Source organism: Scyliorhinus torazame, chromosome 12 (genome assembly GCF_047496885.1).
Source record: "Scyliorhinus torazame isolate Kashiwa2021f chromosome 12, sScyTor2.1, whole genome shotgun sequence".
In the NCBI taxonomy this organism is placed as follows: Eukaryota; Metazoa; Chordata; class Chondrichthyes; order Carcharhiniformes; family Scyliorhinidae; genus Scyliorhinus; species Scyliorhinus torazame.
The window spans coordinates 214,912,072-214,925,627 of record NC_092718.1 but is presented as its reverse complement, the minus strand read 5'-3'; the positions used below and the strand labels follow the sequence as shown (position 1 = coordinate 214,925,627).

The following is a 13,556-nucleotide window of genomic DNA, read 5'->3' as shown; positions in this document are numbered from 1 at the left end:
TGGCAACCGTTCCTAGACTATCTCGCGGAGCGTGAGAGGAAATGGTTGGGAAATTACTGGAGAGAATTCTTCGAGACAGAATCTACTCCCATTTGGAAGCAAATGGGTGTATTAGTGAAAGGCAGCATGGTTTTATGAAGGGGAGGTTGTGTCTCACTAACTTGATAAGAGTTTTTCGAAGTGGTCACAAAGATGATTGATGCAGGTAGAGGAAGGTCAGTCAGCAGCAGCAGCAACCTTGGGGGGGGGGGGCGTCCTGGGAAGGGGGGAGGGGGGACTGCCTGGGAGGGTGGATGAGCAAGAGATAACATGAAGGGTTGGGGAAACTGGCACGTACGGGTGAGGGCCAGTGTACAAAGCTGTGTAAATATATCATTTGCCATGTATATATCTTGCTCTGCGCGATTTCTCGCTTTTTTGGTTACGGGGGGGGGGGGGGGTATTGTTTGTAAGGGAGAAAAATTGTGTTAAAAAACTTTAAATATTATTTTTTTTTTAAAGGAATAAGAAGGGTGAAGTCACAATGTTGGGGTTTACTACAGGTCTCCCAACAGCCAGCGGGAGATAGAGGAGCAGATAGGTAGACAGATTTTGGAAAAGAGTAAAAACAACAGGGTTGTGGTGATGGGAGACTTCAACTTCCCAATATTGACTGGGACTCACTTAGTGCCAGGGACTTAGACAGGGCAGAGTTTGTAAGGAGCATCCAGGAGGGCTTCTTAAAACAATATGTAGACAGTCCAACTAGGGAAGGGGCTGTACTGGACCTGGTATTGGGGAATGAGCCTGGCCAGGTGATAGAAGTTTCAGTAGGGGAGCATTTCGGGAACAGTGACCACAATTCAGTAAATTTTAAAGTGCTGGTGAACAAGGGTAAGAGTGGTCCTAGGGTGAATGTGCTAAATTGAGGGAAGGCTAATTATAACAATATTAGGCGGGAACTGAAGAACCTAGATTGGGGCGGATGTTTGAGGGTAAGTCAACATCTGACATGTGGGAGGCTTTCAAGTGTCAGTTGAAAGGAATTCAGGACCGGCATGTTCCTGTGAGGAAGAAGGATAAATACGGCAATTTTTGGGAGCCTTGGATAACAAGAGATATTGTAGGCCATGTCAAAAAGAAAAAGGAGGCATTTGTCAGGGCTAAAAGGCTGGGAACAGACGAAGCCTGTGTGGAATATAAGGAAAGTAGGAAGGAACTTAAGCAAGGAGTCAGGAGGGCTAGAAGGGGGTCACGAAAAGTCATTGGCAAATAAGGTTAAGGAAACTCCCAAGGCTTTTTACACGTACATAAAAAGCAAGAGGGTAGCCAGGGAAAGGGTTGGCCCACTGAAGGATAGGCAAGGGAATCTGTGTGGAGCCAGAGGAAATGGGCAAGGTACTAAATGAATACTTTGCATCAGTATTCACCAAAGAGAAGGAATTGGTAGATGTTGAGTCTGGAGAAGGGTGTGTAGGTAGCCTGGGTCACATTGAGGTCCAAAAAGACGAGGTGTTGGGCGTCTTGAAAAATATTAAGGTAGATAAGTCCCCAGGGCCTGATGGGATCTACCCCAGAATACTGAAGGAGGCTAGAGAGGAAATTGCTAAGGCCTTGACAGAAATCTTTGGATCCTCACTGTCTGCAGGTGATGTCCCGAAGGACTGGAGAATAGCCAATGTTGTTCCTCTGTTTAAGAAGGGTAGCAAGGATAATCCAGGGAACTACAGGTCGGTGAGCCTTACGTCAATGGTTGGGAAATTACTGGAGAGAATTCTTCGAGACAGAATCTACTCCCATTTGGAAGCAAATGGGTGTATTAGTGAAAGGCAGCATGGTTTTATGAAGGGGAGGTTGTGTCTCACTAACTTGATAAGAGTTTTTCGAAGTGGTCACAAAGATGATTGATGCAGGTAGGGCAGTGGATGTTGTCTATATGGACTTCAGTAAGGCCTTTGACAAGGTCCCTCATGGTAGACTAGTACAAAAGGTGAAGTCACATAGGATCAGGAGTGAGCTGGCAAGGTGGATACAGAACTGGCTAGGTCATAGAAGGCAGAGAGTAGCAATGGAAGGATGCTTTTCTAATTGGAGGACTGTGACTAGTGGTATTCCGCAGGGATCAGTGCTGGGACCTTTGCTGTTTGTGGTATATATATATGATTTGGAGGAAAATGTAACTGGTCTGATTAGTAAGTTTGCAGACGACACAAAGGTTGGTGGAATTGCAGATAGCGATGAGGACTGTCAGAGGATACAGCAGGATTTAGATTGTTTGGAGACTTGGGCGGAGAGATGGCAGATGGAGTTTATTCCAGACAAATGTGAGGTAATGCATTTTGGAAGGTCTAATGCAGGTAGGGAATATACAGTGAATGGTAGAACCCTCAAGAGTATTGAAAGTCAGAGAGATCTAGGTGTACAGGTCCACAGGTCACTGAAAGGGGCAAAACAGGTGGAGTAGGTAGTCAAGAAGGAATACGCATGCTTGCCTTCATTGGCCAGGACATTGAGTATAAGAATTGGCAAGTCATGTTGCAGCTGTATAGAATCTTAGTTAGGCCACACTTGGAGTATAGTGTTCAATTCTGGTCGCCACACTACCAGAAGGATGTGGAGGCTTTAGAGAGGGTGCAGAAGAGATTTACCAGAATGTTGCCTGGTATGGAGGGCATTAGCTATGAGGAGCGGTTGAATAAACTCGGTTTGTTCTCACTGGAACGACGGAGGTTGAGGGGCGACCTGATAGAAGTCTATAAAATTATGAGGGGCGTAGACAGAGTTGATAGTCAGAGGCTTTTCCCCAGGGTAGAGGAACAATTACTAGGGGGCATAGGTTTAAGGTGCGAGGGGCAAGGTTTAGAGTAGATGTACGAGGCAAGTTTTTTTTTTTTACACAGAGGGTAGTGGGTGCCTGGAACTCACTACCGGAGGAGGTGGTGGAAGCAGGGACGATAGTGACATTTAAGGGGCATCTTGACAAATCCATGAATAGGATGGGAATAGAGGGATACGAACCCAGGAAGTGTAGAAGATTGTAGTTTAGTTGGGCAGCATGGTCGGCACGGGCTTGGAGGGCCGAAGGGCCTGTTCCTGTGCTGTACTTTTCTTTGTTCTTTGTTCTTGTTCAAATGGTGAGAGAGAGAGATTTGACCCTCTCACACTCAAATGGTCACCTTTAGAAATTACTCCTTTTAAAAATGATCAATGTTTTTGAAGGAGTCTTGGTGCGTTGCATCTTGTAGATAGTACACACGGCTGACATTGTGCATTGGTAGAGGGAGTGAATGTTAAAGTTGTTGGATGGGGTGCCAATCAAGCAATCTGCTTTGTTCTGGATGATGTTGAGCTTCTTGAGTGTTGTTGGAGCTGCACTCATTCAAACAATTTGGAGTGTTCCAGCATGCTCCTGACTTGTACCTTGTATTTGGTGGACAAATTTTGAAGAGACAGGAGTTGAGTTACTCATCACAGAATTCCCAGCGTTTGATGTGTTCTTGTCCAGTTCAGTTTCTGGTCAATACTAATCCCCCAAGATGTTGTCAGTGGGAGATCCAGTGAAGGTAAAGCCATTGTCATGGGGAGATGGTTGGATTCTTTCGTATTAGAATATGTCATACTCTGGTGCCAAAGTTATTATGAGAAATGGAATGCACTGACAGATCTCCTGCAAGTTTGTTCATGGGAAGTTGGATAACATGCTGGTTTATAAAAGCACCGCAGCCTGTAGTGCACAATCTATTACTACTCTGCACCTGAAGTGGAGCTGCGTTTACCCTTGGCCTCGCTTTTTAAGGTGCCATCCAAGGGCTGTCTATTGAGCAAGAGTTTCAGATTAGAAGGTGTTGTAAACATCTGGGTGCATTTCAGAAAGAAACTGCTCTCCGATCTTTTTCTTAATATACTGAAGGTATTGATGGATGCATTCAACCTTTGTATAGACAGATGATCAATATATGGGGGGGAGATATTCCTGGACAAACCACCAAATACACCAGATTGCCCGGGTGTGGCAAATTACCAGGAAATCATCATAGAGCACTCTATAAAGGAGCCCACCTGATTTCCCTACATTTAATTAGATTCCTTTACATGCAGATATTCCAAATGGCAGGGTTTTCCAGCTTTCACCATGCACCCAGACGTGAACCCAGCATATTCATCCCTATGACAGTTCCTTTCATGCTTTAGAGGTTTCTGAAAGATGAAATCCGTGCTCACCCGGTGCCATGGTTTCCCAGGCAATAACGTCTCCTGGAGACTGGAGTCCAGCCAATCCATCTTGAAGGGACAGTAATTCATCGTAGACCCCAGATGATATTCAGGACTTCTTGAAATATATATCTGCCATCAATAATTTTTGAAGTCCTAATGTCAGCTGCAATATAAACAATAACCTACTGACAAGTTAGTTTCGTTTTAACAAATGTTATTCGGTAAATCCTGTAAATAAATGTCACCTCAGAAACAAAGACTGTCTTTAGAAATAATACAGAAATTATGAAAAGACACTTAAAACAATTTTATTTCTCAAAATCAATGTATTTTAGATTCATAGAATCTCTACAGTGCAGAAGGAGGTCATTTGGCCCATCGAGTCTGCACCGACCCTTCAAATGAGCACTCCACTCCCCACTCTCCCCCCCCCCCCCCCCCCCCCCTCCCCATCCCCCCCCCCCCCCATCCCTAACCTGCACATCCCTGGACATTAAAGAGCAAGAACCTGGCACTGTGATGCAGCAGTACTAACCACTGTGCTTTGGCTCAGGTTCATAGTTGTATAGTACCTCAATTAAATGGTAATTTAATAATTTGGTAGTACAGAACTTAAGTATGTATGAAAACAGACATTTTGTTTAAGTTTTTCATCTTACAGTCGTGAGGAAAATTGCAACAAACCCAATGTCAGGGGAAACAACAACTTTACACTGTATCAGGAAAGAGCGCTGATTGGTTGGCAAGTGGACTCTGATTGGTAGAGGCATTGCCATGGAGGCTGCTCCAGTAGATAGTGACTGACAATTAACTGCCAAGCTTTGTTTGAATATTTAAACCAGACAGCTTGACTTTGACTAGCCAAGGTAATGCCCTGAGGAATGAACCAGTAAATGATCTCATATTTTATTTAGCTGAAACAGGTGAAATGTGTGTACAAATTCTTTCTGTCAGAAATGAACAGGGCCCTGTGTATTAATATATGAAGTTTACAGTTCACACAAATGTGCCACAAGGCGAGTCCGACTGACAATCTTAAATTGGTGGTCAGCGTAATTTTTAGCACACCGGGGATCATTTCGCAAATATTGTCCAATTGCACAATCATATTTAATGTTGGACACGGTGTATTGAATTTTTCAAGCAAAAGCTGGTTGGGTACAGTCTGTACCTTGCCCATTGCCTCAAAACGGTCTCAACCAGGATCTTGGATTCATGTCTCACTACATTAACCCTCCACCATCTGGCCTGGGCTTGCAAAATCCTACCAACTGTCCTGGCTTTAGGCAATTCACACCTCTTCAACCTGTGATAATCCCTCTCTCCAGTCTCACCGTCTGGACTTGTAAAGACTTAATTACCTGCAAAGACTCGCATTCAAAATATCATCTTGCATCATTGACTTTGTTCATATATGTGTTGGTGGAACCCACCTCTTCACTCACCTGATGAAGGAGCTACGCTCCGAAAGCTTGTGATTCCAAAAAAACCTGTTGGACTTTAACCTGGTGTTATAAGACTTCTTATGTTGCCCATTACGAACAGTGGTAGGAACTTGCTATTTGAAACAATCCATCAGTCTTTGGGACGTATGGCCCACATACCTAGCATCATGTTGGCACTGAAATTCATATACCACTTAACTCACTTGTGTGATCAGCAGATGTCTTTTTTGCTTGATGGAGGCATCCTGTTAGTGAGATACCTTGTCCTTCCAGGAAAATCTAACGTAGACTCTGCACATTTTAAGACTGAAAGATTGTATGAAGCAGTGCTTCCCTTCCTGTTCAGAGTTCAATCTGGTTCAGAGTGCAGTCGGCAGACTTGTATGGTGTGGGTGAGTGCACACGTGTCCCTGGATTAGGTTTAGAATATATAACCCTAATATATGGTTGACATTCAGTGTGCAGGTCTATGCACAAAAAGTGATGTTTGGGCAGCATGCCATGGAATCAAAGTCCAGCAAGCAGTCTATGCCTCTGGAAATAGGGAAAATATCAATTTTAAAATACATTTTAAGAAAGCGAGCAAGGAAAAGGGGTGCAGCGAGGGAGATAGGGGGGGTGAGAGATGAGGAGGGAGAGATGGAGCGGGGAGCGGAGAGAGTGAATGGAGTGTTCAAGGCATTTTATGAAAGATTATATGAAGCTCAGCCCCCGGATGGGAAGGAGAGAATGATGTGCTTTCTGGATCAGCTGGAATTTCCTATGGTGGAGGAGCAGGAGAGGGCGGGACTGGGAGCACAGATTGAGACGGAGGAAGTAGTGAAAGGGATTGGGAGCATGCAGGCGGGGAAGGTCCCGGGACCAGACGGATTCCGAGTTGAATTCTATAGGAAATATATGGACTTGCTGGCCCCGCTACTGATGAGAACCTTTAATGAGGCCAGGGAAAGGGGGCAGCTGCCCCCGACTATGTCAGAGGCAACGATATCGCTCATCCTAAAGAAGGAAAAAGACCCGCTGCAATGCAGGTCCTATAGGCCTATTTCCCTCCTGAATGTGGACGCTAAGATTCTGGCCAAGGTAATGGCAACGAGGATAGAGGATTGTGTCCCGGGGGTGGTTCATGAGAACCAAACTGGGTTTGTGAAGGGGAGACAGCTGAATACAAATATACAGATGCTGCTAGGGGTAATGATGATGCCCCCACCAGAGGGGGAAGCGGAGATAGTGGTGGCGATGGATGCCGAGAAAGCATTTGATAGAGTGGAGTGGGATTATTTGTGGGAGGTGCTGAGGAGATTTGGCTTTGGAGATGGGTATATCAGATGGGTACAGTTGTTGTATAGGGCCCCGATGGCGAGCGTGGTCACGAATGGACGGGGGTCTGATTATTTTCGGCTCCATAGAGGGACGAGGCAGGGATGTCCTCTGTCCCCGTTATTGTTTGCACTGGCGATTGAGCCCCTGGCCATAGCATTGAGGGGTTCCAGGAAGTGGAGGGGAGTACTCAGGGGAGGAGAAGAACACCGGGTATCTCTGTATGCGGATGATTTGTTGCTATATGTGGCGGACCCGGCAGAGGGGATGCCAGAGATAATGCGGATACTTGGGGAGTTTGGGGATTTTTCAGGGTATAAATTGAACATGGGGAAAAGTGAGTTGTTGTGGTGCATCCAGGGGAGCAGAGCAGAGAAATAGAGGATTTACCGTTGAGGAAGGTAACAAGGGACTTTCGGTACTTGGGGATCCAGATAGCCAAGAATTGGGGTACATTACATAGGCTTAATTTAACGCGGTTGGTGGAACAGATGGAGGAGGACTTTAAGAGATGGGACATGGTGTCCCTGTCACTGGCAGGGAGGGTGCAGGCGGTTAAAATGGTGGTCCTCCCGAGATTCCTTTTTGTGTTTCAGTGCCTCCCGGTGGTGGTCACGAAGGCTTTTTTCAAAAGAATCGAGAAGAGTATTATGAGTTTTGTGTGGGCCGGGAAGACCCCGAGAGTGAGTAGGGGATTTTTGCAGCGTAGTAGGGACAGGGGGGGGCTGGCACTATAGAGCCTAAGTGAGTACTACTGGGCCGCCAATATTTCAATGGTGTGTAAGTGGATGGGAGAAGAGGAGGGAGCGGCGTGGAAGAGATTGGAGAGGGCGTCCTGCAGTGGGACTAGCCTACAAGCTATGGTGACGGCACCGTTGCCGTTCTCACCGAAGAAATACACCACAAGCCCGGTGGTGGTGGCTACATTGAAAATTTGGGGGCAGTGGAGATGGCATAGGGGAAAGACGGGAGCCTCGGTGCGGTCCCCGATAAGAAATAACCATAGGTTTGTTCCGGGGAGAATGGATGGGGGATTTGGAGCATGGCAAAGAGCAGGGGTAGCACAATTGAGAGATCTGTTCGTAGATGGGACGTTTGCGAGTCTGGGAGCGCTGATGGAAAAATATGGGTTGCCCCAAGGGAATGCATTTCGGTATATGCAACTGAAGGCTTTTGCGAGGCAACAGGTGAGGGAATTCCCGCAGCTCCCGAAGCAGGAGGTGCAGGATAGAGTGATCTTAGAGATATGGGTGGGGGATGGTAAGGTGTCGGACATATATAGGGAAATGAGGGACGAGGGGGAGATCATGGTAGATGAGCTGAAAGGGAAATGGGAAGAAGAGCTGGGGGAGGAGATTGAGGAGGGACTGTGGGCTGATGCCCTACGTTGGGTAAACTCATCGTCCTCGTGTGCCAGGCTAAGCCTGATACAATTTAAGGTGTTACACAGGGCGCATATGACTGGAGCACGGCTCATCAAATTTTTTGGGGTAGAGGATAGGTGTGCGAGATGCTCGAGAAGCCCAGCGAATCACACCCACATGTTCTGGTCATGCCCGGCACTACAGGGGTATTGGGTGGGGGTGGCAAAGGTGCTTTCGAAGGTGGTGGGGGTCCAGGTCGAACCAAGCTGGGGGTTGGCTATATTTGGGGTTGCAGAAGAGCCGGGAGTGCAGGAGGCGAGAGAGGCTGATGTTTTGGCCTTTGCGTCCCTAGTAGCCCGGCGCAGGATATTGTTAATGTGGAAGGAAGCCAAACCCCCGGGTGTGGAGACCTGGATAAACGACATGGCAGGGTTTATAAAGTTAGAACGGATTAAGTTCGTACTAAGGGGTTCGGCTCAAGGGTTCACCAGGCGGTGCCAACCGTTCGTCGACTACCTCACAGAAAGATAGAGGGAATGGAAAAGAAGACAACAGCAGCAACCCGGGGGGGGGGGGGGGGTGGTGGAGGAATCGGACGGACTCTCAGGGTATTGTATATGTATAGGCACTTGTTTTAGGTAATGTATATTGGACTGTTGGATTGTATCTTTGGAGAGTATTTATTTTTGACCAGGCAGTTGCCAGTTAGTTTGGTTTTTGTTTCTGTTCAAATATTATTTATTTATTTGTTTAAAACTGGCCACTGTTATTTATATTGCTTTATTGGTGTTTAAAAGAAACACTACGTACTGTTATGTTTGGCCAAAAAATCTTGAATAAAATATATTAAAAAAAAAGAAAGCGAGCAAGAAGTTTGCTTTGCTTCCCAAAAAAGTGACTTACACAACTCAGAAACAAAAAAATCATAGAATCCCTACAGTGCAGAAGTAGGCCATTCGGCCCATCAAGTCTGCACCGACCCTGTGAAAGACCACCGTACCTAAGCCCAAACCCCTGCAGCCCCACCTAACTTTTTGGGCACTTTGGGGGCAATTTTGACTGGCCAGTATACCTAACCTGCACATCTTTGGACTGTGGGAGGAAACCAGAGAACCCGGAGAAAACCCACGCAGACACGGGGAGAATGTGCAAACTCCACACAATCACCCGATGTTGGAAATGAACCTGGGTCTCTGGTGCTGTGAGGCAGCAGTGCTAACCACTGTGCCCACATCCCGCCCTGGAAATGCAACAATATGTTCCGTATCACCTGTGAAAACTCCTTAAGACTACAGTGGGGAACCTTGCCAAGTAACAAACAACAATTTAGGAACCTAGGAACAGGGGAAGGCCATTCAGCCCATGAAGCCTGCTCCACCACTCAGTTAGATCATCATCTATCTCAACGCCACTTTCCTGAGCAATCCCCATGCCTTCCGATGCCATTATCCCCAGAAATCTATGGATCCCAATCTCAATGATTGATCTTTCAAGGCCCTCTGTTGTAGAGAATTCCAAAGATTCGCCACCCTCTCGGAATGAAGAACTCCCAACCCCACCTCATTCTTCAATAGCCTGAACTGGGGGGGGGGGGGGGCATAGTGGTTAGCACTGCTGCCGCACAGCACCAGGGTTCAATTCAGGCCACTGCATGTGTGGAGTTTGCATGGGTTTCCTCCGGTTTCCTCCCATAGTCCAAAGATGGGCAGGTTAGGTGGATTGGACATGCTAAATTGCCCCTTAGAATCATAGCATTGACAAGTGCAGAAGACCGCTTGAATCTACACCGGCCCTTGGAAAGAGCACCCTACTTAAGCCAACCTATCCCCGTAACCCCACCTAATGTTTTTGAATACGAAGGGCAATTTAGCATGACCAATACACCTAACATGCACATCTTTGTACTGTGGGTGGAAACCGGAGCACCCGGAGGAAACCGCACAGACAATGACCCAGCCGGGAATCGTACCTGAGACCCTGGAGCTGTGAAGCAACCATGCTAACCCCTGTGCCACCGTGAGGTTACAGGGTGGGAGATAGGACCTAGGAAGGGTGGTCTTTCAAAGGGACGGTGCAGACTCGATGGGCCGAATGGCCTCCTTCTGCACTGTACAGATCCGATGAGATTCTTCATACTGTGAAACTGTCACTTTGGCTCTAGACTCACCTGCCATTTGCGTAAAGGGAGTTTTAAAGAAAGATTCCAAAGCTGTACGCAGAAAAGACTATCAGAATGGACCGTGCGGTAGACATACCTGGCAGCACATTGGCGCTGAATTAGGCACCGAGGGACACTGGGGGCGAGGGACATTTTAATTCTCCCCCCCCCCCCCCCCCCGGGGCTGAGGAAGGCGAGTCTGAAATGAACGCAGCGCTTGGACAGGCCACAACAGACGAAAAACACTTTGGAAAAACCAGGAAAGTCAGACGACGGATCAACGGTGAAACCCCGGAGCCTAAAGGCGGCCGGTTCAAATATTTACCTGTTGGCCGCGGCGCGCGCCAGGCCTTGTTGGGGCCCGTTGCCGTGGCGACCAAGCTACGTTTTACGACTCCGCCGACGTCAAACGTCAACCGCGCCGCCGAACGTCACCGCGCCGCCGGACGGTTGGCCGTTTTGTTTTTCAAATTAACAAACCCGAGAGAGAGAGGGGGGGGGAAAAGCCAAAATGTTTTCCCCGCGCCTCGCCCTGCGTTGCTTTTTAAAATATACGCGCGTGGAGGTGACCTCTCACCTGTGACCTCTTCCCCGAGTTCGTTTGTGACACTCGCCAGGGAAATGGCCGTCGGGGGCTGAGGGAGGCGGAGAGCGGGCGGGGCGAGCCGGCCGGGCGGCGCTGGACCCTATCCAGCATGAAACACCGGCCTCAGAATGACAGGTACAAACCCCACAACTCATTTATTAAACAAAATAACAGGGGTAATTCGGAAAGGTGCGGGATTTTCATTCGCTTCCCCCTCTTCCGCCCCCCCCCCCCCCCCCCCGTTGTTGGGACCGACTTCCTTCACTTTCGGTTGCAGTCAACTAATTCGGGGGGCGGGGGCCTTCGGGGACATGCAACTGCAGACTTCACCCCCAAACTTTTATTACACGCAAAGAAAGAAACTCGCGCGTCTATTAAAGTCCTCGACGCCCCAACGCCTGCAGGCAGGCAGTTAACTGCTTTTGGAAGTGTGACTGTTACTACGCAGTGAAATCTGGCACCAACTTTGCGTTCAGCGAGTCCCCCCTCCCCCAACATCAAATGAAAAGTTTTTAATAATCTTTATTGTCAGCAGCACGGTGGCGCAGTGGGTTAACCCTGCTGCCTCACGGCGCCGAGGCCCCAGGTTCGATCCCGGCTCTGGGTCACTGTCCGTGTGGAGTTTGCACATTCTCACTGTGTTTGCGTGGGTTTCGCCCCCACAACCCAAAGATGTGCAGGGTAGGTGGATTGGCCATGCTAAATTGCCCCTTAATTGAAAAAAAAAATGAATTTGGTACTCTAAATTTAAAAGAAAAATCTTCATTGTCACAAGTAGGCTTACATTAACGCTGCAATGAAGTTAGTGTGAAAATCCCCCAGTCGCCACACTCCGGCGCCTGTTCGGGTACACTGAGGGAGAATTCAGAATGTCCAATTCACCCAACAAGCACGTCTTTCAGGGCTGGGTTAGCACAGGGCTAAATCGCTGGCTTTTAAGGCAGGCCAGCAGCATGGTTCAATTCCTGTGCCAGCCTCCCCGAACAGGTGCCTTAATGTGGCGACTAGGGGCTTTTCACAGTAACTTCATTTGAAGTCTACTTGTGACAAGCGATTTTAATTTCATTAATTTCACTTCCGGAGGAAACCGGAGCACCCGGAGGAAACCCATGCAGACACGGGGGGAACGTGCAAACTCCCGCACAGACAGTTGCCCAAGCCGGGAATTGAACCAGGGATCCTGGAGTTGTGAAGCAACTTCATCAGTACTGCACTTCATCAGTACTGCACCAAGTGTCAGTCCAGGCTGTCTGATCTGGAGTTGGCTTTCAATCATTCTAAACTTTGAGCATAAAAATCTACAACCAAAAATTTACAGCTGCAATGCTGAGGGAACACTGCACTGTCAGAGTCTTTCGAATGAGATGTTAAACCCTCTCAGACCAATTTAGCTCAGTGGGCTGGATAGCTGATTTGTGCTGCAGCAGCGTGGGTTCATTTCCTGCACCGGCTGAGGTTATTCATGTTGTCTTCTCAACATTGCCCCATACCTGAGGTGTGCAATCATTTGGGACTATCGTGACTTTACCTTCCCTACCTTAAACCCTCTCAGACAGATGTAAGAGATCCCATGGCATTATTTCAAAAAGAGACAAATGTTATATCCGGTGCCCTGGCCAATATCTATCCCTTAATCAACATTGCAGAAATAGATTATCTGGTTATTTATCACATTTCCGTATATGGGAGCTTGCTGTCTGCATTACTGGTTGCTGCATTTCCAGCATTACAATGACGACTGTGCTTCCAAAATGCTTAATTGGCTTAAAGAGCTTTAGATGACCTGTGATCATGAAAGGTGCGATAGCAACCTTTTCTGAATCAGATGAGAGTGCTATCTTCCTGAGCCAAAATTGCCAATGCCAGATGATGTGTTTGAAAATAATGTATTTCCAGTACTAAAAAGAGGAATCCTTGAATGGAAGAGTGGTCTTGCATGAATTGGCAGCACGGTAGCATATTGGTTAGCACAGTTGCTTCACAGCTCCAGGGTCCCAGGTTCGATTCCCAGCTTGGGTCACTGTCTGTGCGGAGTCTGCACGTTCTCCCCATGTCTGCGTGGATTTCCTCCAGTTTCCTCCCACAGTCCAATGATGTGTCGGTTAGGTGGATTGGCCATGTCAAATTGCTCTTTGTGTCCCAGAAAGGTTAAGTGGGGGTTTCTGGGTTATGGGGTTAGGATAGATACCTGGGCTTGAGTGGGGTGCTCTTTGTAACGGCCGGTGCAGACTCAATGTGCTGAATGGCCTCCGGCACTGTAAATTCTATGAAATCTACCAAGTGGGGCCCAGATTATTTTGTGGGAACTGGTTCCCAACACTGAAGCAAGGATCCCCAGCATAAAAAGATAGTCACATTTGTATCAATCTTACAAAGACAATGTGCAACATTTAACAGTTCTAAATAGCATGGACAGATACAACATGGCCTCCTATTCTTCTCTATGACTGTAATCAGGACAAGCTATGCCAGAGTTGTCTTTGGTGCTTCCT

At 47.5% G+C, this 13,556-nt stretch overlaps 2 protein-coding genes across 3 annotated transcripts in view; one reads left to right on the top strand and one right to left on the bottom strand.

Moving 5' to 3' along the window:
- LOC140386972 (uncharacterized) overlaps positions 1–4,513 on the bottom strand; it is a 156,683-nt gene extending 152,170 nt beyond the window's left edge. For both annotated transcript variants that reach the window (XM_072469926.1, XM_072469927.1), the window contains exon 1: positions 4,201–4,513. In XM_072469926.1, coding sequence (XP_072326027.1) covers positions 4,201–4,281 — 81 coding nt within the window. In that variant the 5' untranslated portion in view covers positions 4,282–4,513. The remainder of the gene's footprint in view (positions 1–4,200) is intronic.
- A 6,454-nt stretch (positions 4,514–10,967) lies between these two features.
- Positions 10,968–13,556, top strand: part of rnft1 (ring finger protein, transmembrane 1) — a 41,052-nt gene continuing 38,463 nt past the window's right edge. Inside the window, exon 1 of the mRNA XM_072469925.1 lies at positions 10,968–11,199. Within this exon, the coding sequence (XP_072326026.1) occupies positions 11,174–11,199 (26 nt within the window). The 5' untranslated portion in view covers positions 10,968–11,173. The remainder of the gene's footprint in view (positions 11,200–13,556) is intronic.